General features: G+C 43.3%; 1 protein-coding gene across 3 annotated transcripts in view; it reads right to left on the reverse strand.

Moving 5' to 3' along the window:
- The window catches only part of PCBD1 (pterin-4 alpha-carbinolamine dehydratase 1), a 37940-nt gene extending 12748 nt beyond the window's left edge, over nt 1-25192 (reverse strand). For 2 of the 3 annotated variants that reach the window (XM_021071953.1, XM_021071954.1), the window contains exons 1-3: nt 25074-25192; nt 22139-22270; nt 20271-20351 (exon numbers count right to left, since the gene is read on the reverse strand). In XM_021071953.1, coding sequence (XP_020927612.1) covers nt 20271-20351; nt 22139-22270; nt 25074-25076 — 216 coding nt within the window. In that variant the 5' untranslated portion in view covers nt 25077-25192. 3 annotated transcript variants of the gene reach the window in all.

The raw sequence follows: 27979 nt of genomic DNA on the forward strand, positions 1-27979 counted from the left end.
TCCCAACAAATTCTACAACCTAGAATGGACAAGTTTTTAGAAATATAAAATCCACCAAAACTGAATCAATAAAAAAATAGAACATTGCAACAGACTGATCACTAGAAATAAAATCTGGAATAAAAAAAAATCATGCAAACAACACACCAGGAGTAGATGATTTCACCAAGAAAATTCTACAAAACATACAATCAAATTATACCTGTCCTTCTCAAACTCTTTCAAGAAATTGAAGAGGAAGGACCACAGCCAAAGTATTTCTATGAAGTCATTATCACCCTGACACTAAAACCAGGCAAAATAATATCAAAAAAGAAAATTACAGGCCAACATTTTTGATAAATACAGTTGCAAAAATTGTCAACAAAATATTAGCAAAATGAATCCATCAACATATAAAAAAGGATCAACACCACGATTAAGCTGGAGTCAATCCAGGTGCATAAGCATGGTTCAGCATACCCAGATCAATCAATGTGGTGTACCACATGATCATCTCAGTAAGTGGATGAAATTCAGCATCCACTCATGATTTAAAAAAAACAAAAATAAAAAACCTCTCACCAAAGTGGGTATAGAGGAAAAATTTCTGAACATAAAAGCTACTTATGAAAGTAAGTAGCTAACATAATATTATGTTAGTAACAGCTAACATAATACTCAATGGTGAAGAGATGCAAGCCTTCCTACAAAAGTCTGGAATAAGGCAAGGATGCCCACTCTTACCACTTGTATTCCACATTGGACTAGAAGTCTTAGCTACAGGAGTCAAACAAGAAAGAGAAATAAAAGTTATCCAAATTGGAAAGGAAGAGGTAAAACTGTCATTATGGACCTGTGGAGCAGAATGGAGAGCCAACACACTTAAGATGGTCACTTAATTCTAAGGGGGCAACAATATTCAATTGAAAAAAGACAGTGTCTTCAGCGAATGGTGATAGGGAAACTGGACTGCCACACCTAAATCAGTGAAGGTAGAACACTCCCTCACATCATACACAAAAATTAACTCAAAATAGCCTAAAGACTTAAATATAGGACACACCACAATACAACTCCTAGGAGAGAACATAGACAAAACTCTGACATAACCCACAGCAATCCGTCTCCCAACAGAACAGAAATAAAAGCAAAAGATAACAAATAGCACCTACTTAAAATAATAAGCTTTTTCATAGCAAAGGAAACCATAAACCTAATGAAAAGACAACCTATGCAGTAGGATAAAATATTTGTAAATGAAGTGACCTACATGGGCTTAATTTAAAAAATAATATCAGAATAGTTCATACAACTCAATAAAAAAAAAACCCAAACAACCCAATCCAAACAGGGGCAGAAGACCTGAACAGACATTTCTCCAAAGATATACACATGGTCAATAGGCATATGAAAAGATGCTCAATGTTGCTAATTATTATAAAAATTCAAACCCAAACTACAATGAGGTAGCATACCTTACACTGGTCAGAATGGCCATGGCCATTAAAAACAAACACGCACACACACACAAAGGTCTACAAATGATAAATGCTGGAGAGGGCATGGAGAAAAGGGAACATTCCTACCCTATGGTGGGAATGCACATTGATGCGGCCAGAATGGAGGTTCCTTAAAAAACCAAAAAGAGATATCATGTGATCCAGCAATCCCAGTTCTGGGCATATATCCAAAAAAACTTATTCAAAAGATTTGTGCACCCCAATGTTCATAGCAGTACTATTTACAACAACCAGGACATGGAAGCAACCTAAATGTCCATCCACAGATCAATGGATAAAGAAGATGTGATGTATATATCTCACACAATGGAATAAGCCATAGAAAAGGAAACAATGGCTTTTGCCACAATATGGATTAGACAGAAATTACTGAACTAAGTCAAGTCATTCAAAGACAAATACATGATATCATTTATACGTGGAATTCAAAACATACAAATTATTTATAAAAGAAACAGACATAGAAAACAAATTGATTATTACCAAAGGGGGAAGGGATAGATTAGGAGTTTGAAATTAGCAAATACAAGTGATTATATATCAAATAGGGAAACAAGGTCCTAAAGTATAGTATGTAGAACTATATTCAGTATCTTGTAATAAACTGTGATGCAAGAGAATATGAAAAGGAGTACACAAACATGTATGAATCACTGCATCATTTGCAGTACCCCAGAAACTAACACAACCTTGCAGATGAACTATACTTCAGTAACAGAAATAAGGATAATACACTACAATCAAGTTAGGTTCATTCCAGGCTCACAAGCATGATGCAGTATACCCAAATCAATGTGATATGCCACATCAACCAAACGAAATACGAAAACCACATGATCATCAGAGTTCTCATCGTGGCTCAGTGGTAATGAACCTGACTGGTATCCGTGAGGATGTGGGTTCAGTCCCTGGCCCTGCTCAGTGGGTTAAGGATCTGGCATTGCTGTGAGCTGAGGTGCAGACTGCAGACATGGCTTGAATCTGGCATGTCTGTGGCTGTGGCATAGGCTAACAGCCACAACTCTGATTAGACTCCTAGCCTGGGAATTTCCATATGCTGCAGGTGCAGCCCTAAAAAAAGAGACAAAACAAACAAAAAACCCCCCACATTATCAACTTAATAAGTACAGAAAAAGCACTGAATGAACTCCATTCATGATTTAAAAAACCTCTTACCAAAGCGTATATAGAGAGAATATGTCTGAACAAAAGAAAAGCCATTTATGAAAAACCCACAGCTAACATAATACTCAATGCTGAAGAGTTGCAAGCCTTCCTGCAAAAACTGGAACAAGGTACAGATGCCCACTCTCACCACTATATTCAGCGTTGGACTGGAAGACCACAGACAGACAAGAAAAACAGAAACAAAATTAGCCAAATTAGAAGCAAAGAGGTAACAGTGTCATTATGTGCTGATGACATGGTGCTATTTATGGCAAACCCTAAAGACTCCACACAGAAACTACTAGAACTGATAAAATTGTCAAGGTAGAGGACACAAGATTGACCTATAGAAACCTGTTGCATTTCTTTACACTAATAATGAACTGTCAGAAAGGGAGAGGAAAGAGCAATTCCTTTCAAAATTGTATAAAAAATCACGTTAGGAATAAATCTGACCAAGGAGGTGAGACATTTACAAGGAGAACAATAAAACACTGACAAGGAAAACTGAAGATGACTCAAAGACATGGAAAGATACCCCATGCTCTAGCAGTGGAAGCTTTAATACTGTTAAAATGGACAAAGCAAACTGTTCCAGGTGTCATGTGATCCCTATCAAATTAGCCATGACATTTTTCACAGAACTAGAACAAATGATCCTAAGATTTATATGGATCCACAAAAGACCCAGAATTGCCAAAGTGATTCCGAGGGAAAAGAACAAAGCTGGAGGCATAAGCCATCCAGACATCAGGCAATCCTACAAAGCCACAGAAATCAAAGCAGGGTGGTACTGGCATAAAATCAGACATGTGGATCCATGGAACAGAATGGAGGGCCCAGTCGTGTACCCACACACCCACGGTCAGTTAATCTTTGACTAAGGAGGCAACAACATACAATGTCTTTAGGAAGTGGTGCTGAGAAAGCTGGACTGCCCCACCTAAATGAGTGAAGATAGAACACTCCCTCACACCATACACACAAGGTAACTCAAAATGGTCTGAAGCCTTAAACATACGAGATGATGCTATACAACTCCTAGGAGAGGACACAGGCAAAACACTCTGACACAAACCATAGCAATATTGTCTTAGGTCAGTCTCCCAACAAAACAGAAATAAAAGAAGTAAACAAGGGGTACCCAGTCAAACTAATAAGCAAAGGAAACCAAAAACCAAACAAAAGGCTACCCACAAAGCAGAATAAAATATTTGCAAGCGAAGCGACCCACAGGGCTTAATTTCCAAACTATATAAACAGCTCATACAACTCAATAACAAATGCAAACCACACAATCTAAACAGGGGCAGAATACCTAAATAGACATTTCTCCAAAGACATACACATGGCCAATAGGCACATGGAAAAATGCTCAACATCACTATTAGAAAAACGCAAACCCAAACTACAATAAGGTAGCACACCTCACATCACTCAGAATGGCCAGCCAGAAATAAACAAGTATATAAATGAAAATGCTGGCGAGGTCGTGGAGAAAGGGGAACACTCTTACCCTACTGGTGGGAATATAAATTGGTGCAACCAGTATGGAGCACAGTATGGAAGTCACTTAAAAAAATAAAAAAGTTACCACGTGATCCAGCAATCCCAGTTCTGGGCATATATCCAAAGAAAACTTTCATTCAAAATGACACATGCACCTCAGCATTCATAGCAGCATTATTTAAAACAGCCAGGACATGGAAGCAACCTAAATGTCCATGCACAAATCAGTGGATAAAGATACTGATACGACACCACTTTATATGTGGAATCTAAAACATGATACAAACGAACTTAATACAAAAGAGAAACAGACTCACAGACATAGAAAACAAATTGATGGTTATCAAAGGGGGAAGAGGAATAGGGACAAATTAGGAGTTTGGAAGTACCAGATACAAACTACTATATACCAAATAGGAAAAAAACCCAATGTTCTAAGGTGCAGTATCTTGTGATAATACCATGATGCAGGAGAATATGAAAAAGAATACACACACATAGATGAAACACTGAATCATTTTGCTGTACACCAGACACTAACACAACCTTGCAAATGATCTAGTCTTCAGTAAAAGAAAAAAGGAATACACAACATAATCAAGTTGGGTTCGCTCCAGGCTCACAAGCATGGTTCAACATGTGCAAATCAATCACTGTGATACATACACATCAACCAAAATATAATAACCACATGATCATCTCAACAGGTGCAGGAAAAGCACTGGATAAAATTCAACATCCATTTAGGATAAAAAGTCTTACAAAATGCAATCAGAGAGAATATATCTGAACAAAATAAAAGCCAATTATGAAAAACTCATAGCTGACATAATACTCAGTGGTGAAGAGCAGCAAGCCTTCCTGCAAAAATCTGGAACAAGGAAAGGATGCCTACTTTCACCATTTGTATTCAACAAGGGACTGGAAGTCCTAACCACAGCAATCAGACAAGAAACAAAAGTTACCCAAATTAGAAGGGACAAGACAAAACTGTCATCATGTACCAACGGCATAGTGCTATTTATTAATTTTTAAAATTAAAGTTGGTTTATATAATTGTGCAATTTTTACTGTACAAAGTGACCCAGTTTTACATATATATGTATTCTCTTTCTCATATTATCTTCCATCATGTTCTATCCTGAGATTGGATATAGTTCCCTGTGTAATATAGTAGGATCTCATTACTTATCCATTTTAAATGTAGTAGTTTACATCTACTAAACCCAGTTCATCCCACTCCCTCCTCCCTCCCCCTTGGCAACCACAAGTCTGTTCTGTGTGTCTGTGATCTGTTTCTGTTTTGGAGATAAGTTCATTTATGCCATAAGTGATATGGTATTTGTTTTTCTTCTTTCTGACTTACTTCAGTTAATACGAGAATCTCTTAGTTACATGTGTGTTGCTGCAAATGGCATTATTTCTTTTTATGGCCGAGTAGTATTCCACTGTGTATATGTACCACATCTTCTTAATCCATTCATCTGTCAATGGACATCTAGGTTGTGTCACTTGGTGCAATTTAGAGCAAGCCCTAGAGATTCCACAGAGAAACTACTAGAACTGATAAATTTGGCAAGGTAGCAGGATACAAGGTTGATCTAGAGAAATCTATTGCATTTCTTTACACTAATAATGAAGTAGCAGAAAGGGAGTGGAAAAAACAATTCCTTTAAAAATTGCATTAAGAGGAGAAGGATCAAGATGGTGGAGGAGTAAGCCATGGAGCTCATGATCTCCCACAAACACATTAAAAAAAAAAAAACTATGTGTAGAACAATTTGCACAGAACATCTACTGAAAGCTGGCGGAAGACCTTAAACCTCCAGAAAGGGCAGGAAACCCTCCATTTAACTGGGTAGAACAAAAGGAGAGAGAGAGAAAAGGAATCAGAATGGGACTAGCACTCCTGAGAGGGAGCTGTTAAAAAGGAAAGTAACCCACACCTTGGGAAGCCACCTAACCGATGGGGATATCAGCCAAGCCAGAGGAAGAGCTCAGAGAAAAGCACAGCTGCTGGCCTAAGGAGGGCAAAGCAGAGTGAGAGCCGCACAGATCATCTGCACCACTGTCCTGGACACCACAGACAGAGATGCTTGGGTGGGGGCTGGCCACTGACACTCAGGCTCTGGAATCCAGTTCCAGGGAGAGGACTAGAGTTGGCTGTGTGGAGACAGCCTGAGGGGCTCGGGAACAGTGCACCATGGGCTGGGGAGTGGAACGCCACAGAGGAGGGAACCCAGGCAGAGGTCTGGATCCATAGGAAAAGCAAGGTGCATTGCTGGGGAGGGTGAGGAGGAGGGGTGGATCACCATAGGAATCTGTTTCCCTGAGTATGAATAGACTCTCAGAGGGCAGGGTGCCTCTAGTGCAGGCTACAGGTGGCAAGGCACCAACTTGCTCGGACTATGGGAGACCAGGCATCTCTTATGTGGCCTAAGGGCAGTAGGAGGCTAAGTGTGACATGGCACCTCGTGTGTGATCTACAAGCAGCAGGGACAAACCACAGCAGTCATCTCAGAAACCAGAGGGGGGCATGGCTCTACACTATGGGTCTGTGAACAGGCTCCATCGGTGGCCCCAGTCACCTCAGAGGTTGGCAAAGAAAAGGGCACTGCAACTGAGTATCCCTGTTGTTGCTCTCATTCCCTGAGAATGCACCTGCCCCACTGTTGCACTGCCAAATGCTCCGGGCACCGCCTACACATGCCTGATCACTGTCATTTTCCAGGACCCTGCAACTAGGAGCAACCTGTGTAGCACCTCCTCCATGGGCTAAGTGGGACAGGGTGCTTCTTGCATGGTCTACAGGTGGCAGGGAAAAACCACCACAGTTAGCTCTGACTCCAGAGATGGGGGTGGCCCACCACCACTAGGAGTCCATGAACAGGCATCACTTTCAGCACCAGTCACCTCAGAGGACATTATAACCAAATACCACCCATTGTTCTCTCTTCCCTGCGAACTTGCACACCCTGCTGCTGGCACTGCCAAATGCTCCAGCCGCTGCCTAAATCTGCCTGAGGCTCATTACCACTTCCCAGGGCCCTGCAACTAGGAGTAGCCTGTGCCACCTTCTAGTGAGTCCTTGCTACTGTCAAGAGCCCAGCAACCTGGCACTGACTACTATTTCTGACCATTGCCTCCTTCTTGGAAACACACGCAGCACCCTATCAAGGGGATAACAGCCTGCTCACACTAAGGAAAGAGACAGCAAATATCCAAACTCCCACACCAAAAATAAATAGTAACCCCCGACCCCACAAAATACAAAGGGATGCTCTTGCATAGAAATAGCCCTCCAAGACTACAGTAGTTGGTTTCTCTCAACTCACAGAATTAAAAAAAATATAAGCAAAATGAAGAAGATGAGGAACCGCTCCCAGTTAAAAGAACAGGAGAATTCACCTGAAGCAGCAAACAATGAAAGACCTTTGCAGTCTAATATACACTGAGTTCAAAAGGGAGACAGTGAAAGTACTGAAGGTACTGAAGTGAAAGTACTGAAGTCTGAATATGAAGGAATTAAGAGCAGATATAAACAGTAATGCAGATTACTTTAGAAAGGAACTAGAAAATATGAGGAACCCAGAAAAAACAGAAAATTCACTTGCAGAGACACAAACTGAGCTAAAGGCACTAAAGAGCAGAATGAGTAATGCAGAGGGATGAATTAGTGACTTGGAAGATAGGATAATGGAAATCACCCAATCAGGAGAGCAGACAGAAAACCAAATGAGGAGTTCCCACTGTGGTGCAACGGAAATGAATCCAACTAGGAACCATAAGGTTGCAGGTTCGATCCCTGGCCTTGCTCAGTGGGTTAAGGATCCAGCGTTGCTATGAGCTGTGGTGTAGGTCGCAGACGTGGCTCAGATCTGGCGTTGGTGTGGCTCTGGCATAGGCCAGGGTCTACAGCTCCAACTGACCCCCTAGCCTGGGAACCTCCATATGCTGTGGGTGTGGCCCTAAAAAGGACAAAAGACAAGAAAGAAAGAAAGAAAGAAAACCAAATGAAAAAACATGAAAGCAATATAAGAGATCTATGGAATAATACAAAGTGGGCCTATCTACACATATTAGGAATTCCAGAAGAAGAAAAAGAAAAGGGGATTGAAAATATATTTGAAAACTGTTTCTAAAACTTTCCAAATCTAAAGAAAACGGTTATCAAGTTACAGGAAGCACATAAGGCCCCAAACAAGTTGAATCCAAACAGGTCCACATCAATCATATTATAATAAAAATGGCAAAAGTTAAAGAGAGGATTCTAAAGGCAAGAGAAACACAAAGCATTAGTTATAAGGGAACCCCATAAGGCTATCAGCTGATTTCTCTACAGAAGCACTACAGGCCAGAAGAGAGTGGAAGATACATTCAAAGTTCTAAATGGGAAACATTTGCAGCCTAGAATACTCTACTCAGCAAGAATATCATTTAAAATAGATGGAGAAATAAAGAATTTCTCCATCAAACAAAAGCTAAAAGAGTACAGCAAAAATATACCCATTCTAAAAGAAATACTAAAAAGGCTTCTCTAAATAAAAAAAGAAGTAAGAAGAAATAGGATGGAGGAAATCACAATTGGAAAGCAATCACTTAAATAAGCCAGTATACAGATCTAAAAGGAAAAAAAAAAAAAAACCTACTGTAATAGGGACGATAAATACAAGGAACAGCACAAAGACAAACATGAAGATGTTAAAAAATGGACTTCAAAATCATAGAATGTGGGGAAGGAAAGCAAGAAAATCTAGACTTTTTTTCTTTTAATAATATGTTTGACCCTATATGACTATCTGCAGATATAGGAAGGGGTTAAAGTACTTGAAAAACAGGGCAGCCACAAATCAAGACCAAAAATTACATTCACAAAAAGGACACAAGCATAAAAATAAAATGAAAGGAAGTTATCCAACAAAAAAGAGAAAGGAAAAAGGAGAAACATAGAATCAACTAGAAAACAAGGTTTAAAATGGCAATACATACATACTTATCAATAATTGCCTTAAATTTCAATGGACTGCTTCACGTAAAAGACGTAGAATGGCAGCCTGGATAAAAAAACAAGACCATACAATATGCTGCCTACAAGAGACTCACCTTAGGGCAAAGGATACATATAATTGAACGGGAGGGGATGGAAAAAGGTATTTCATGAGAATGGAAAAGACAGGAAAGTGGGAGTTGCAATACTGATATCAGACAAAATAGACTTTAAAACAAAGGCCAAAAAGAAAGACTGCAAAGGACACTAATGATAAAAAGATCCAATATTCAAGAATAGGATATTAGAGTTGTCAATATATATGCCCCTAATATAGGAGCACCCAGATAAATACAACAAATACTAACAGACATAAAAGGAGAAATTAATGTGAATACATAATAGTAGGAGAATTTAACACCCCACTCGCATCAATGGACAGATCCTCTAGACAGAAAAGCAATAAGACAACAGAGATCCTAAATGACACAATAGAAAAGTTAGACTTAATTGACATTTTCAGGACATTACATCCAAAAAAGTCAGAATATATATTTTTTTTCAAATGCAAATGGAACATTCTCAAGGATTGACCACTTACTGGGGCACAAAACTAACCTCAACAGATTTAAAAGTATAGAAATTATTTTAAGGAGTTCCCGTTGTGGCTCAGTGGTTAGTGAATCCAACTAGGAACCATGAGGTTGTGGGTTCGGTCCCTGCCCTTGCTCAGTGGGTTAACCGATCCGGCGTTGCCGTGAGCTGTGATGTAGGTTGCAGATGCGGCTCGGATTCCGCGTTGCTGTGGCTCTGGTGTAGGCCGGTGGCTACAGCTCCGATTTGACCCCTAGCCTGGGAACCTCCAAATGCCACAGGAGCGGCCCAAGAAATGGCAAAAAGACAAAAAAAAAAAAAAAAAAAATTATTTTAAGTATCTTCTCTGACCACAATGACATGAAACTAGAAATCAACCACAGGTAAAGAAATGAGAAGAAACTGACTATATGGAGACTAAACAACATGCTACTAAAACACCAGCAGGTCAATGAGGAAATCAAGAGGGAAATTAAAAAAATACCTTAAGACAAATGATAATGAAGACACCACCATTCAAAATCTATGGGATGCTGCAAAAGCAGTGCTTAGAGGGAAGTTCATAGTGATACAGCCTTTCCTCAGAAAAGAAGAAAAATCTCAAATCAACAACTTAACCTACCATCTAAAAGAATTAAAAAAAAGAAGAACAAACAAAACACAAAGTCAGCAGAAGGAAGGCAATCACAAAGATCAGAGAGGAAATCAATAAAATAGAAATTCAAAAAACAATAGAAAAAAATCAATAAAACCAAGAGCTGGTTCTTTGAAAGGGTAAAGAAAACTGACAAACCTCTGGCCAAACTCAGCAAAAAGAGGAAAAAAAGTCAAAATAAGAAATGGAAAAAGAGGAGTTCCCATTGTGGCACAGCAGAAACTAATCTGAGTAGGAACCATGAGGTTGTGGGTTCAATCCCTGGCCTTGCTCAGTGGGTTAAGGATCTGGCATTGCCGTGAGCTGTGGTATAGGTCACAGATGCGGCTCAGATCTGGTGTTGCTGAGGCTCTTGTGGAGGCTGGTGGCAACAGCTCTGATGAGACCCCTAGCCTGGGAACCTCCATATGCCTCGGCTGCAACCCTAAAAAGGACAAAAGACAAGAAATGGAAAAAGAGAAATCTCAATGGATACTGCAGAAATGCAAAAAACTATGAATACTATGAACAACTATATGTCAACAAATTTGACAACCTAAAAGAAATGGACAACTTTCTAGAGACATACAGTCCACCAAAACTGAATCAAGAAGAAACAGGTGGAGTTCCCGTCGTGGCGCAGTGGTTAACGAATCCGACTAGGAACCATGAGGTTGCGGGTTCGGTCCCTGCCCTTGCTCAGTGGGTTAACGATCCGGCGTTGCCGTGAGCTGTGGTGTAGGTTGCAGACGCGGCTCGGATCACGCGTTGCTGTGGCTCTGGCGTAGGCCGGTGGCTACAGCTCCGATTAGACCCCTAACCTGGGAACCTCCATATGCCGCGGGAACGGCCCAAGAAATAGCAACAACAACAACAAAAAAGACAAAAGACAAAAAATAAATAAATAAATAAAAAATAAATAAAAAAATAAAAAAAGAAGAAACAGGTCAATTGAATAGACTGATCACTAGAAATGAAATTGAATATGTAATAAAAATACTCCCTACAAACAAAAATCCAGGGCCAGATGGCTTCACAGGTGAATTCTACCACACAAAGAACTTATATCCATCCTTATTAAACTTTTCTAAAAGGTTGAAGAAAAAGGAACACTCCCAAAGACATTCTATGAAGCCGCTGTCACCCTAATACCCAAACTAGACAAGGATTCTACCAAAAAAGAAAATCACAAGCCAATATCTTTGATGAATGTAGACATTAAAATTCTCAACAAAATTTGAGCCAACAGAATCCAACAACATATAAAAAGGATCATACACCATGTCCAAGTGGGATTCTTCCCAGGTTCACAAGGATGGTTCAACACATGCAAATCAATCAATGTCCTACACCACATTAACCAAAGAAGGGTCAAAAACCACATGATCATCTCAATAGATGCAGGCAAAGCATCTGACAAAGTCCAACATCCATTCATGATAAAAATTCTTACCAAAGTGGGTATAGCAGAAACATACCTTAACACAATAAAAGCCATTTATGACAAACCCAGGCCAATATAATACTCAATGGAGAAAAGCTGAAAGCCATCCCGCTAAAATCTGGAACGAGACAAGGATGCCCACTCACCACTTTTTTCAACATAGTATAGGAAGACCTAGCCATAGCAATCAGACAGACAAAAGAAATAAAAGGTATCTAAGTTGGAAGAGAAGAAGTAAAATTGTCACTGCATGCAGATGACATGATACTATATGTAAAAAACCCTAAGGACACCACATAAAAACTACTTGAACTGATCAATGAATTCAGCAAAGTCACAGGGTAAGAGATTAACATTCAGAAATAGGTTGTATTTCTGTATACTAACAATGAAACATTAGAAAAGGAATATAAAAATACAATACTTTTTAAAAATTGCACCCTGAAAAATTAAATACCTAGGAATAAACCTAGGGAGGTGAAAGGTATATGCTGAGAACTATAAAACATTAAGGAAATGAAAGAGGATTCAAAGAAATGTAGTGGTATTCCATGCTCCTGGATGGAAAGAATTAATATTGTAAAAATGGCCATGCTGCCCAAAGCCATCTACAGAGCCAATGCAATGCCTATCAAATTACCCATGACATTTTTCACAGAACCAGAACAAACAATCCAAAAATTTATATGGAACCACAAAAGACCCAGAATTTCCAAAGCAATCCTGAGGGGGGGGAAAAAAAAAGCCAAGCAGGAGGCATAACTCTCCTAGACTTCAGACAATATCACAAAGCCACAGTAATCAAGACAGTGTGGTACTGGTACCAAAACAGACGTACAGACCAATGAAACAGAATAGAGAACCCAGAAATAAACCCAGACACCTACAGTCAATTAATCTTCGACAAAGGAGGCAAGAATATAAAATGGGAAAAAGTCTTTTCAGCAAGTGGTGCTGGGAAAACTGGACAGCTACATGTAAGTCAATGAAACTGGAACATACCCTCAGACCATGCACAGAAATAAACTCAGATTGGCTTAAAGACTTAAACATAAGATAAGATGCCATAAAATTCCTAGAAGAGAATATAGGCAAAACATTCTCTGACATCAACCGTACAAGTGTTTTCGTAGGTCAGTCTCCTAAGGCAACAGAAATAAAAGCAAAAACAAACCACTGGGACCTAATCAAACTGACAAGCTTTTGCACAGCAAAGAAAACCATAAAAAAAAAAAAAAGACAAACTATGGAATGGAGGAAAAATAGTTTCAAATGATGCAACTGACAAGGGCTTAATCTCTAAAATATACAAACAATTTATACAACTCAACAGCAAAAAAACCCAGCAACCCAACTGAAATAGACATTTCTCCAAAGTGGATATACAGATGCCCAACAGACACATGAAAAAAATGCTCAACTCAACACCACTAATTATCAGAGAAATACAAATCAAAACTACAATGATGTACCACCTCATACCTGTCAGAATGGCCATCATTATTAACAAGCCAACCAATAACAAATGCTGGAGAGAGTGTGGAGAAAACGGAACCCTCCTACACTGTCGGTGGGAAGGTAAATTGGTACAACCATTATGGAAAACAGTATGGAGGTACCTCAGAAAACTAAATATAGAACTACCGTATGACCCAGAAATCCCACTCCTGGGCATGTATCTGGACAAAACTCTCGCTAAAAAAGGTACATGCACCCCTGTGTTCATTGCCGCACTATTGAAAATAGCCAATGGAAACAACATAAATGTCCATTGACAGATGAATGGATTAATAAGATGTGGTATATATATACACACATACTCATCCATAAAAGGAACAAAATAATGCCATCTGCAGCAACATGGATGGAACTAGAGATTCTCATGCTACCAAGTAAGTCAGAAAGAGAAATACAAATGCCATACGATATCACTTGTATCTGGAATCTAATATACCTCACAAATTAACTTTTCCCCAGAAAAGAAACTCCAAGACTTGGAGAATAGACTTGTGGTTGCCAAGGGTAGGGGGAGGGAGTGGGATGGACTGGGAGTTTGGGATTAATAGATGCAAACTATTGCATTTGGAGTGGATAAGCAATGAGATCCTGCTATATAGTAAAAGGAATTCTATCTAGTCACTTATGATGGGACATGATGGAGGATAATGTGAGAAAAAGAATATATATGTGTGTGACTAGGTCACTTTACTGAACAGTAGAAACTGCCAGAACACTGTAAATCAACTATGATAGAAAAAATTAAAATCTTTAAAAAAATGAATTAAAAAAACAGGAATAAACTTGACCAAGGAGGTGAGACATTTACAAGGAGAACAATAAAACACTGACAAGGAAAACTGAAGATGACTCAAAGACATGGAAAGATACCCCATGCTCTAGCAGTGGAAGCTTTAATACTGTTAAAATGGACAAAGCAAACTGTTCCAGGTGTCATGTGATCCCTATCAAATTAGCCATGACATTTTTCACAGAACTAGAACAAATGATCCTAAGATTTATACGGATCCACAAAAGACCCAGAATTGCCAAAGTGATTCCGAGGGAAAAGAACAAAGCTGGAGGCATAAGCCATCCAGACATCAGGCAATCCTACAAAGCCACAGAAATCAAAGCAGGGTGGTACTGGCATAAAATCAGACATGTGGATCCATGGAACAGAATGGAGGGCCCAGTCGTGTACCCACACACCCACGGTCAGTTAATCTTTGACTAAGGAGGCAACAACATACAATGTCTTTAGGAAGTGGTGCTGGGAAAGCTGGACTGCCCCACCTAAATGAGTGAAGATAGAACACTCCCTCACACCATACACACAAGGTAACTCAAAATGGTCTGAAGCCTTAAACATACGAGATGATGCTATACAACTCCTAGGAGAGGACACAGGCAAAACACTCTGTGACACAAACCATAGCAATATTTGCTCTTTTTTTGGGGGGGGGCATACCTGCAGCACATGGAAGTTCCCCGGGGCCAGGGGTTGAATCAGAGCTCCAGCTGCAGGCCTGTGCCACAGTGACAGCAATGTGGGATTTGAGCCACATCTACAACCTACACTGCAGCTTGTGGCAACCCTGGATCCTCAATCCACTGAGCAAGGCCAGGGATTGAACCTGCATCCTCATGGAGACTATTTCAAGTTCTTAACCTGCTGAACCACAACAGGAGCTCCAGTGGCAATATTTTCTTATTTTAGTCTCCCAAAAGAACAGAAATAGCAGCAAAAATAAACAGGTGGCACGTAATCAAACTAGTAAGCTTCTGCACAGCAAAAGAAACCATAAGCCAAATGAAATAACAACCTATGCAGCGAGATAAAATATTTAAAAAGGATGCAACCCACAAGGGCTTAATTTCCAAAACATACAAACAGCTTATACAACTCAATACAAAACACCAGGAGTTCCCATTGTGGCTCAGTGGTTAATGAATCCAACTAGGAACCATGAGGTTGCGGGTTCGATCCCTGGCCTCCTCGGTGGGTTAAGGATCCGGCATTGCTGTGAGCTGTGGTGTAGGTCGCAGATGCGGTTTGGATTCCAAGTTGCTGTGGCTGTGGTGTAGGCTGGTGGCTACAGCCCTGATTTGACCCCTAGCCTGGGAACCTCCATGAGCATCAGGAGCTTCCCTAGAAAAGGCAAAAAGACAAAAATAAAAAATAACAAACACCAAACAACCCAATCCAAACAGGGGCAGAAGACCTAAACAGACATTTCTCCAAAGACAACATACACATTGCCAATAGGCGCAAGAAAAGACACTCAACCTCACTAATTGTTAGAGAAATGCAAATAAAAGCGATAATAAGGCACCACCACACCAGTCAGAATGGCCATCATTAATAAGTCTACACATAACAAATGCTATAAATGGTGTGAAGAAAAGGGGACCCCCCTACACTGTTGGTGGGAATGTAAACGGGTACTAGCACTATGGAAAACAGTATTGAGGTACCTCAGAAAACTAAATATAGAACTACCATATGACCCAGCAATCCCACTCCTGGGCATATCTCCGGACAAAAACCATCATTCAGAAAGATACACGCATCCCTATGTTCATAGAAGCATTATTCTCAACACCTAAGAAATGGAAATAACCTAAATGTCCACCAACAATTGAATGGATTAAGAAGATGTGGTATATATATACAATGAAATGCTACTAAGCTGTAAAAAAAAAATGAGGGAGTTCCTGTTGTGGCACAGCAGAAATGAATCCGATTAGGAACCATGAGGTTGCGGGTTCGATCCCTGGCCTCCTCAGTGGGTTAAGGATCTGGCATTGCCGTGAGCTGTGGTGTAAGTCGAAGACTTGGCTCGGATCCTGTATTGTTGTGGCTGTGGTATAGCCCAGCAGCTGTAGCTCCATTTAGACCCCTAGCCTGGGAACGTCCATATGCCATGGGTGTGGCCCTAAAAAGCAAAAAAAAAAAAAAAAATTTTTAAATGTGCTCCTATTTAAAAAAAAAAGAATGAGGAGTTCCCATCATGGTCCAGAGGAAATGAATCTGACTAGCATCCATGAGGATGCAGGTTCAATCCCTGGCCTTGCTCAGTGGGTTAAGGATCCAGTGTTGCCATGAGCTGTGGTGTGGGTCGTAGACACGGCTCGGATCTGGTGTTGCTGTGGTTGTGGTGTAAGTCAGGAGCTACAGCTCTGATTAGACCCTGAGCCTGGAAACCTTCATATGCCACAGGTGTGGATCCTTAAAAAAAAAAAAAAAGAAAGAAAAAAGAATGAAATAATGCCATTTGCAGCACCATGGATACAATGAGAGATTATCATACTAAGTCAAGTCAGTCACATAGAGAAGGACAAATACCATATGATATCACTTACACGTGGATTCTAAAATGTGGCACAATGAACCTGTCTATAAAACAGGAATAGGCCCATATACAGAACAGACTTGTGGTTGCCATGGAAAGGGGAAGCAAGGGAGTGGGATGAATTGGGAGTTTAGGGTTAGTAGATGTAAACTGTTATTTTAGAATGGATAAACAATAAGGCCTTACTGTATAGCACGGGGAACTATATTCAGTCTCCTGGGATAGACCATGATGGAAAATAATATTTTAAAAAAGAATGAAGGAGTTCCCGTCGTGGCTCAGTGGTTAACGACTCCAACTAGGAACCATGAGGTTGCGGGTTCGAGCCCTAACCTCGCTCAGTGGGTCAAGGATCCTGCATTGCCGTGAGCTGTGGTGTAGGTCGCAGACTGGGCTCAGACCCCGTGTTGTTGTGGCTGTGGCGTAGGCCGGCGGCTACAGCTCTGATTAGACCCCTAGCCTGGCAACATCCATATGCTCCAGGAGTGGCCCTAAAAAAGGTGAAAAGACAAAAAAATAAAAATTAAAAAATAAATGAAAAAAGAATGAATATATGTATGACTGAGTCACTTTGTTGTACAGAAGAAATTGGCAGAACGTTATAAATCAACTATACTTTAAAAAATTTTTTTAAAAAGAAAGAACATGGTGTAAAGACTTAAGTATAGATCACAACACCATACAACTCCCAGGAGAGTGCACAGGCAAACACTCTGTGACATAAAACCAGTATTTTCTTAGGTCAGTCTCTAAAAGCAAAAATAAACAAATGATATCTAATCAAACTCATAAGCTTTTGCACAGCAAAGAAAACCAGAAACCAAACAAAAAGACAACCTACACAGCAGGATAAAATATTTGTGACTGATGCAACCCACAATTTCCACAATATACAAACAGCTCATACAACTCAATAACCAAAAAACCCCCAATCCCATCCCTAAACAGACATTTCTCCAAAGAAGACATACACATGGCCAATAGGCACATGAAAAGATGGTCAACATTGCTAATTATCAGAAAAATGCAAATCCAAACGACAATGAGGTAGCACCTCACATCAGTCAGAAAGGCCACCATCAAAAAAAAAAAAAATCTATAAAATGATAAATACTTGAGAGGGCATGGAGAAAAGGGAACATTTCTACCCTACTGGTAGGAGTGTAAATTGGTACAGCCAGTATGGAGAACAGCATGGAGCTTCCTTAGAAAACTAAAAACAGTTACCAGGTGACTCAGCAATCCCAGTCCTGAAAACTCTAAATTGAAAAGACAAATGCACCCCAATATTCATAGCAGCACTATTTACAACAGCCAGGATGTAGAAGCAACCTCAGTGTCCATCCGCAGAGGAATGCATAAAGATGTGGTACATATATACAATGGACTACTACTCAGCCATAAGAATGATGCCATTCGCAGCAACGTGGATGGACTGAGAAATTATCATACTTAATGAAGTCAGACAAAGACAAGTATGTTATCACTTATATGTGGAATCTAAACAAACAGTACAAATGAGCTTACTTCCAAAAAACAGAAATACACTCACAGACGCAGAAAACAAATTTATGGTTACTAAAGGCTAAGGGGGGAAGGGGTACAGGAGTAACATGTTACTAACAGATACACACCACTACATATAAAGCAGATAAGCATCGAGGACTTACTGTATAGCACAGGGAACTATTTCAATATTTTCTTTTTTCTTTTCTTTTTTTTTTGTCTTTTCTAGGGCTAGGGGTCCAATCGGAGCTGTAGCTGCAGGCCTACACCACAGCCACAGCCTTTGATTACTTTCCTGCTGCATTTACTGTTTATATTTGTGTTACCGTACACAGGTTTGTAAACATTATTGCCTGAGATATTTGTATATCTTCCCCCTTGAGGCCTGAACACTGTCTTGCACGAAAGCAAGTCCTTTACATGCCTGTTGACTCCAATGTGGATTGATCCATGGAAAAGAAGATTCCAGAGCCTGAGGCCAAGTGAAATAAGGATTTTATTTGCGGCATAAAAGCACATGTGTTTCTGTCACACAGGATGAGGATGACTTTGGGGTCCCTGGTTCCTAAGAGAAGACTTTTTCTCAGACACAGCATCTATCTTAGCTTCTCAGGAAATGAATTAGAAAGGGAGTGAGACACAGTCTGGAAAAGAAATCACTACTGTTGCCAGGACTTTATAAGGAAAGGGAAGCTCTTATTCAAATCAGTGCCCATGTAACAGCCCCAAGGAGGAAGAGGGTGGTGTGGGGAGAAACGGTCTAAGCTCCTGGGGTTGGCAGCGATGCTGGCTTCTCCTTGCACAGGGAGGACTTGCCTCTGAACAGAGGCAGCACCGTCCACTTGGCAGTTCTGACTGCAGCAGTACCTTGGGGCTCCCTGGTTCCCTCTCTGGATCCCCAGTCCAGTCCCCCCTTCCTCCCTGAAGAATTCAGAGATGAAGGGCAAGGTCTATGTCATGGACACCGCTACTTGCTCGATGAAGCTGGCCAGGTTTATGTCCCGTTCTGAAAGGCCCGCACACTCGTGGGTGCTCAGGGTGATGTGGACCTGAAACAAAACCAGAGATTCGGGGCCAGCTGATCCTGAGGACTGCCCCGAAGAGCAGGAGGGGGTCACCAGCGCCTGGGCTCGGTCGGGCTAAGGAGAGGAGCTGCCCTCCTGATGAGTCTTTAACATAGTACAAAACTGTTTTTACATCTCCAAACATTGTGGTGACCTTGGCACAGGATAAAAAGGAAAGACCCAAATATCAAGAGCAACCTAAAGGCGAAAGGCAAGACCCCAAACCAACTCCAATTCCTAAATACTGTCCATTTACAGATTGTCTCTTCTAGCCTTTATGCTTTTAGGAAGAGTCCAGCATAGCTCTTGGTGCATGGCAGGCATTTAATGAGCGTTTCTGTTCACTCAGCAGACAAGCTGATCTACTTGGTGTACATGGGTATTCTTAGTTCAAGTTTATTACTCTTTCATTCTTTTTTTTTTTGTCTTTTTGCCTTTTCTAGGGCTGCTCCTGCAGCAGAGCAGCATATGGAGGTTCCCAGGCTAGGGGTCTAATCAGAGCTGTAGCCGCCGGGCTACACCACAGCCACAGAAACGCAGGATCCAAGCCTCGTCTGCGACCTACACCACAGCTCAGGGCAATGCTGGATGCTTGACCCAGTGTGCAAGGCCAGGGACTGAACCCACAACCTCATGGTTCCTAGTCAGATACGTTAACCACTGTGCCAAGATGGGAACTCCTACTCTTTCATTCTTCCAGACCTCCTCCTTAAGAACTTCAGCCCTTTAGATCTATTGACAATTATTCCTGGTTCCCACAGCCTTTCCTTCCTTGAGATTTGCCTTCTGAGTGACTACTTCAGCCACAAGCTATCTCACTAGTGTTTCCATTTGCATCTCTTTAATCTGTTGTGAGGTTGACTATTTTCCAGGGGTGTTTATATCGATCCTCAGAGGGCAACGCAAGGAACAGGAGTGGACAGTGGACCTGTGGGTGTAGGGAGGCCCACAGGCAAATCCAAGGAAGGGGCCTTCAGAACAAGCTGGAGTTCTAGACATGCGTCACTCACCTTGTTGTACACGTTAAACCATTCAGGGTGGTGGTCCAATTTCTCAGCCTGCAGGGCCACTCTCGTCATGAAGCCAAAAGCCTGTTTAGTGCAATGAGACTCAGGTTAATGTCCTGAGAGAGCCAACTGCTGACCCCTTTTCATGGCCAGTGTAAGGCCCAGATGCAGGAGGAAGATGGCCCTTCGAGCTTTCAGCCTTCCCCAGTTCTGAGGCTGGAGTGTGAGGTGGGCCACCTGCAGTGGGGCGTCTCGTTATCAGGATCACTAACAGGATGAAAACACCAGAGAGGTTTTGAGTCTTGGTCCATCTTTTTCCTACCTGAACAGGCTCCTCTAAGGATTGTTTCTAAAAGACAGTGAAAGACAATCATCATATGATATCACTTATATGTGCAATCTTTTTTTTTTTTTTTTGTCTTTTGTCTTTTTTCTAGGGCCACACTTGCAGCATATGGAGGTTCCCAGGCTAGGGGTCAAATCAGAGCTATAGCTGCCAGCCTACACCAGAGCCATAGCCACGCCAGATCCGAGCCACGTCTGCGACCTACACCACAGCTCATGGCAACGCTGGATCCTTAACCCACTGAGCGAGGCCAGGGATCGAACCTGCAACCTCATGGTTCCTAGTTGGATTCGTTTCCACTGCGCCATGACAGGAACTCCAATATGTGGAATCTTAAAAAAGGATACAAATGGGAGTTCCTGTCATGGCTCAATGGTTAACGAACCCGATTAGGATCCATGAGGATGTGGGTTTGATCCCTGGCCTCACTCAGTGGGTTAAGGATCCAGCATTGCCATGAGTTGTGGTGTAGGTCGCAGATATGGCTTGGATCTGGCATGGCTGTGGCGTAGGCCAGTGGCTACAGCTCTGATTTGACCTGTAGCCTGGAAACCTCCATATGCTGCAGGTATTGTCCTAAAAAGCAAAAAAAAAAAAAAAAAAAAAAAAGTCCATTGACAGAGGAGTGGATCAAGAAGATGTGGTACATATATACACAATGGAATATTACTCAGCCATTAAAAAGAATGAAATACCAGCATTTTTTGCAACATGGATGGACCTAGAAACTATCATGCTAAGTGAAGTCAGCCATACAATGAGACACCAACATCAAATGCTTTCACTGACATGTGGAATCTGAAAAAAGGACAGACTGAACTTCTTTACAGAACAGATGCTGACTCACATTGAAAAACTTATGGTCTCCGGAGGAGACAGTTTGGGGGGTGGGGGGATGTGCCTGGGCTGTGGGATGGAAATCCTGTGAAATCAGATTGTTATGATCAATATACAACTACAGATGTGATAAATTCACTTGAGTAATTAAAAAAATGGAAAAAAGGTTTACAAATGAACTTCTTTGCAGAACAGAAATAGACTCTCAGACTTTCAAAACCTTGCAGTTACCAAAGGGGATGGGGTGGGGGGGAGGGAGGATGGCCTGGGCGTTGGGGATTGGCATATGCACACTGAGGCATACGGAATGACTGACCAGCAGGGACCTGCTGTGCAGCACAGAGAACTCTACCCAATACTTGGTGATAATCTATGTGGGGAAAGAAACGGAACGAGAATGGCTGTGCGTACACGTAGAACTGAATCACGTTGCTGTACAGCAGAAATGATCACAACCTTGTACATCAACTATACTTCAACACAACGTAAAACAAAAGTTCCAGGTGTGGAGAGCCCAAGACCCGTCTCCCCACCCTCTGCTTCCCGAGCATGACGCTTTCCAAATAAACTGGAAACTGGATTGGTGTAGCGTCTGAGAGTCACGACTAACAGGACTTTCGGGGAGGGAACACGTCCAGAGTGTGACCCCCATCCGCTCAGAACACTCCGTCCCACCCTGGCGCCATACCCTATTGAAGTCTTTGAAATGAAACTGCTTGAAGATGGCATCCCGGCCTTCCAGCTCGTTCCACCCCACGGCCCGCAGGTTTGGCAGCAGCTGGTCCCTCTCCTCCGCACTTAGCCTGTGCGCTTTGCCAGCCTAGGAGAGGGAAAACACACAGGCCCACGGGCATTTGTTTGAACAGGACAACAGAGAGGGCCCTGGACCTTTGGGGACATTCAGCCAGCCTCCAGTGACAGTGACGCAGTCAAAGGGCAGCTGGTCTAAAGCAACAGACTGGGAGGTGGGGCTCTGGCTCGAGCACGGATAGGTTCTTAGAGAACAGACGGTCCTGAGGTGTGATGCAAATCATTGGGCCAGAGAAACACGCCTCCTCCATCTGCCCCCGAAGCCTTACAGAGGGTGGCCCTCCATAAAAACCAAACCAAACAAAAACTAGGTCTCTATCGTTAATAGGGGAGTAAAAGCAAATCAAGACCTTACTCACTCTGTATTGAAGAGGAAACGGGCCTAGAGAGGGGAGAAGGCCACCCTTCTCCCCGCTCCCCAGCCTCCATCAGTGAAAGCACAGGCCTCGTTCTCAAGGCGGGTCTCTCCGTCTGCATGCCTGGGGCCAGGCAAAGGGACCCAGGCTTAAGACATGTTCCAGGCAATTCTTAGTCACACCAGAGTCCACGACCCCCGGCAGCACCTCCCAGTGCGTACTGCACCGTGCTCCCACGCAGCCTCTGGTTCCCAGCTTCTGGGCCTACGTTTCTCAGATTCTCACCTTCTTTTCTATTGTGTCACCTCAGGAAGCCAGAGCCACAGAGCTCAGCCCCCAAAGCAGATGTAACTTGGCCAAGGGCAAAGGGCAAGGCCAGTGCCCCAGCCTATCACCCGCTGTGCACGCTGCCCAAACTGGCGCAGTTCAGGCCGTGAGTGGAACCCTCAGAGAACAGAAGCAAGCAAAGGTCAGTTTCCACCTCTAAGAAGATCCAGGTGGAGGCGCTTAAGGGATCCCAGTATTGAGGCCCCTAAAGTAGAACTACCTGAGGGTGGAAAGTGTAAGTGCTAAATGAGAAGTGAGTCAGTAAGGCCTGGGGAGAGCACTTGAGGAAGGTTAATCTGGCTTTTATGAGGCGGTCCTGGAAGACTGGAAGCCAGGTGGGCTTGAGGCGGTCATCTCCCCTGGCTCAACAGCTGAAAAAGGGCACAAGAACTGCCACTTCAGTGATCAGCAAGAGAAGCCAAGGGGCACTTTAGGACACTCCACTGTTACTAAAGGAATGACATCTCCCTTTTGTTTTTGTCTTTTTAGGGCCGCACCCACGGCATATGGAGGTTCCCAGGCTAGGGGTCTAATCAGAGCTGTAGCTGCTGGCCTACACCACAGCCACACAACACAGGATCGGAGCCGTGTCTGTGACCTACACTACAGCTCTTGGCAATGCCCGATCTTAACCCACTGAGCAAGGCCAGGGATCAAACCTGAGTCCTCATGGTTGCTAGTTAGATTTGTTTCTGCTGTGCCATGACAGGAACTCCCGATGTCATCTGCCTTTTTAAAAGGAGACTTCCTGGGGGCAAGTAGGCTTGTGACAGGCCTTTAGGTTTGGGGTAGAACTGGGCTCTTATAACTCAACCTGTTCTCCCTCCTGAAAGCGCACATTCCCTCTGGACAACCCCGGCTTGGTCTGTCTCCTCTCCTGGGCTCCAGAAGGCCAGCGAGGGCAGTGGAGTCCTGCATCACCGCCCAAACCCGTCTCTGTTCCAGAGCCGGCCCTGTCTCAGTGGCTGATAAACCTGGTCCGTGTTTCCAGCCTCTAGTTCTCTGGCTCTGAAAGGAGGACATGTGCACTAGAGGAGCTCCTAGGAGGCTCCCCTTCCTCTTTAGAATCTTCGGGAACCCCCCCCCCACATTTCACAGCCTGGGGCTGAACTGAGGAGCCCCTCTGAGATCTGGGATCAGAGAGGGGGCAGGGGTGTGTTTGCTTAGTAAGTCACAGGTCAGCCCTGGCCTCAGCCTGGGCCCAGGGAGGCTGTGGGTGTTACTGATTACCTGCAGCCTACAGTTTTGGGGCCTCAGTGCACCTCACAATGGGCTCACTCACCACCTCCCCTCCACCCAAGTCATAGCCTTCAAAATGCCCTCCCAGGCCTCATCACAGCCCTAGTCGCTCCTAAGGCTTTGGGGCCTAATGCTTTGACTGCTTAGTAAAGCTTCCTGCTGTGCAGGCTGGCCTATCCTCCCAGGCCACATCTGAGCACAGGGCCTAAGGCTCCCCTCAGGGAAAGCTCAGGGCAGACGGTGGATGACTCTGAGCAATCATGTCACCCGTGGCTGGGCACAGGCCTCAAACTAGGTGCCCCCCCGGGGGGGCTGGCTCTCAGGTTGGGGGCAGCACACAGGGCTGAGCAGAAGTGCAAGAGAGAAGGGCAGTAAACAGGCAGGCAGAGGCACATGCAAATTCAGTCGCCCCGCCCCCTTTGCACACTCACAAGGCTTCCCCCCACCCCCGACCACCCGGTCCCTACCCTAGCCCCCAGTGTAGAACAGAATCATGCCACCAAGGAGGGCTACGTCTGCAGGCTCACTACGTCCCCTCCCCGCTGCCCGTCTCACTGCCCCACCCCCACCGGGAGAGCTCTCTAAGCAGGGCCTGCGCGGCCTTGAGGCCTCAGGCACAGATGGCCAGGGAGCCGGGGAAAGCCTGGGCTCCCGCCTCGCCGTCACCCAGACCTGCCACCGCCCCGCTTCCGACCTCAGCTTTCCCCCAGGGGACCACTGGCGGGGTGGGGTACCGGCGGGACAGAGACCCCGATTCCCCCAGGCCGGCGCGGCTGCTGTGCAAGGAGCTGGGAGGGACCGCCCCCCCGCTCCTGGCCGGGTCCCCTGGGCCGGCCTCGGCGGGCCCCTTCCTCTCCGCCGCACCCCCCTCCTAACCCGGCCGCCCCTCACCATGCCGGGCGGCGCAGACGCGGGCGATCAGCAGGTGGTAGCGGAGCGGAAGAGCGCGAAGCCCGGCGCACCGGGAAGCCGTCGGGCGGGGCAGCGCTCGGGCCGCCCGGGGCGGGAGCGAGGCCGGGCAGGGGCCGCCCACCCGTAATCATTAACTCCAGCTGCGGCTCCCTTCCAGGACTTTCCTCATTGCCAAGCTTGCAGCGAGGTCAGAGGTTAAGGACGCGTGGGCTCCTAACGCAGACTTGGGTTTATGCATCGCGCACTGCCCCTTACCAGCTGTGTGACCCTCGACGCCAGATTGCTTTTTCTTTTTTAGAAAAACGTCTTACTGAGGAATAAACCCACACAATACACTGCCCGTATTTAAAGTGTACAATGTGATGCCTTTTGGCATATGTATGCATCCTTGCAACCATCACCACGATGACGAGGACATGACCACAAGCCCTAAATTGCCTCCTCCCTCCTCAGAGATCTATTGACCTGCTGCCTTTACTATAGATTAGATTGCGTTTTCTGGAAGGCTATGTAAATGGAAATCATATGGGTTACCCTCTTTTTAGATCTGCCTCCTTTCACTCAGCGTAATTACTTTGAGGTTTACCCATGTCGATGCATATATCAATAGTTTTCCCTTTGATAACTAAGTAGAAATTATTTTACAGTATTATATTGTAATGGATATACTACAATTTGTTGGACTTTGGGTTGTTTCCAGTTTTTGATTAGTACAAATAAAGCTGCTAGGAAAGTTTGCCTGCAAGTCTTTGGATATATGCTTTAATTTTTCTTGGGGAAATACCTGGGAATGGAATGGCTAGGTCATAGAACAGGTATATGCTTATAAGTTGTTAGGAAACTGCCAAACTGCTTCTCAAAGTAGCAGGACTATTTTCCACTGCCACCAGTGGCATATGACAGTGCAGCTTCACCTTCACCTAGAGGGAATACTCCTAAGCCAATCTTTTTATTATTTAGCCATTCTAATTGGTGCACAGTAGTATCTCACTGGTGGTTTTCAGTTGCCTTAATGACTAATGATATTAAATATCTTTTCATGTGCTTATTTGCCAATGGTCAGTCATTGGTGAATTGCCTGTTCAAATTTCCTGCCCATTAAAAGTAATAGTTTGTTTTCTTATTGCATTTTGAGAGTTCTTCATTCTGAATACAAGCACTTTATCAGATATGTGATTTGGCATATTTCGTTTGCATTTCCACAATGTCTCTCAAAAGGCGAATGTTCTTGATTTTGATGACACCCAATTTATCAACTCTTTCTTTTATGGATTGGTATTTTGGTGTTGTAACTAGGAATCGTTGCCTAATCCTAGGTCACAAAGATTCTTCTCCTGTGTTTTCTTCTATATTTAATAGTTTTTCGTTTTATTTTACAGAATTTAGAGTGGTCTTTTTAAGTTGGTTTTTGGGAGCTATCTAGACATTAACTGCTTGTCGGTTCAGATATTGCAAATATCTTCCCATTCAGCCATCTGTACCCTGTCATCTTCCAGGATATCCTTTGTTGGCAGAAATCTTATACTTTGGGAAATGCCACAAAATTGGGTTGTGATGATTATTGTGCAACTATAAATGTAATAAAATTCATTGAGTAATTTAAAAAAGAAATCTTATATTTTGGTGTGGTAAGATTTATATTTTTTCCCCTAGAAATTTGTGCTTTTGAAGGTTTACTTGGCAAGTCCCGCCCACCCCTGCCACAAAAATATAGTCCCTTTTCCTTCTGCTAACTTTACAGTTGGGAAAACTTAAGACGGTAGTATGAAAGGTCCCCTTTTACATGCAACTTGAAGCAGGATGTAGGCTAGCCTTCAAAGATGGCCCTTGAGTGAACCTTGACTTCCAGGATTCCTGCCTTATGGCTTCTGCTAATCATCCATCAGTCACAGGAGTGAGGCTTCCTAGCCGCCCAGACCTTCAGATGACTTCAGCCCCAGCAGACATCTGACTGCAGTCTCATGTGAGATCCCAAGTGAGAACACTGCCTGGCAGAAACAAGGCAACTCATGGAACCATGAGAAATAATAGGACATTTCAAGCCACCCAGTTTTGAGATTGTTTGTTCTGCAGCGATAGACAACAGAACAAATAAATTTCTAAATAAAAACTGGTACCTGGAAGTGGAGTATTAAGACTAACCTCAGACAGGTAGCATTAGCTTGGGAACCTTGGTGGGGAGAAGGTGGGAGAAGAGGTTTCAAAGACAGAGAGGATTTGGGCTTCAGCTCGCTAGGGTGTAGGAAGCTGGAAACTCTTACATCGACAATGAGAATAATACAAATTCATCACTTTTCTTTAGCTTGCCAGGGAGCTGAGGTCTCAGGACAGCCAAGTAGTCTGAATTCCAAGGGAGGCTGGACGCATAGGCGAGCTCACCTGTGCCAGGTGTGGGCAGGAGAGGGAGGACACACAGCCTCTATAAAAGTGGGTAAGAAGAAATCAGATAAAATTTTAACAATTTTTGCTGTTGGAAGCCAGGTGTGTGGAAGAGTTGGGGACCTGAGACACGGGGAGAGTTAGCACACAGGCACAGCTTTTAATTATGGATCTCCACTGAGAGCCAGGAGAAAGACAGGGGAAGGGCAATAGATGGAAGCAAATCCCCACCTCAGCTAAGCAGGGGATTGGTTGTTGCTGTGTGAAAAGGGCCAAAGGCTCAGACCTCTCCAGACCCTTGTCTTAAAGGAGCAGAAGGCTTAAATCACTAGGAGAAAGCCAACAAATTCTGTCACTCTCAGGGCCCAGATAAAGACACATTGTGGCTTCATTTCTGGTAGGAGGGGAAAAAAAAATCCCTCTATGCTGGGAGAGGGGCAGATAACAGTTCTGGGCCCCGGATCCTACACCAAAACTACTAGAGGCCAACAACTGCCAGAGGTTAG

The sequence above is a fragment of the Sus scrofa genome, chromosome 14, assembly GCF_000003025.6.
Source record: "Sus scrofa isolate TJ Tabasco breed Duroc chromosome 14, Sscrofa11.1, whole genome shotgun sequence".
Classification (NCBI taxonomy): domain Eukaryota; kingdom Metazoa; phylum Chordata; class Mammalia; order Artiodactyla; family Suidae; genus Sus; species Sus scrofa.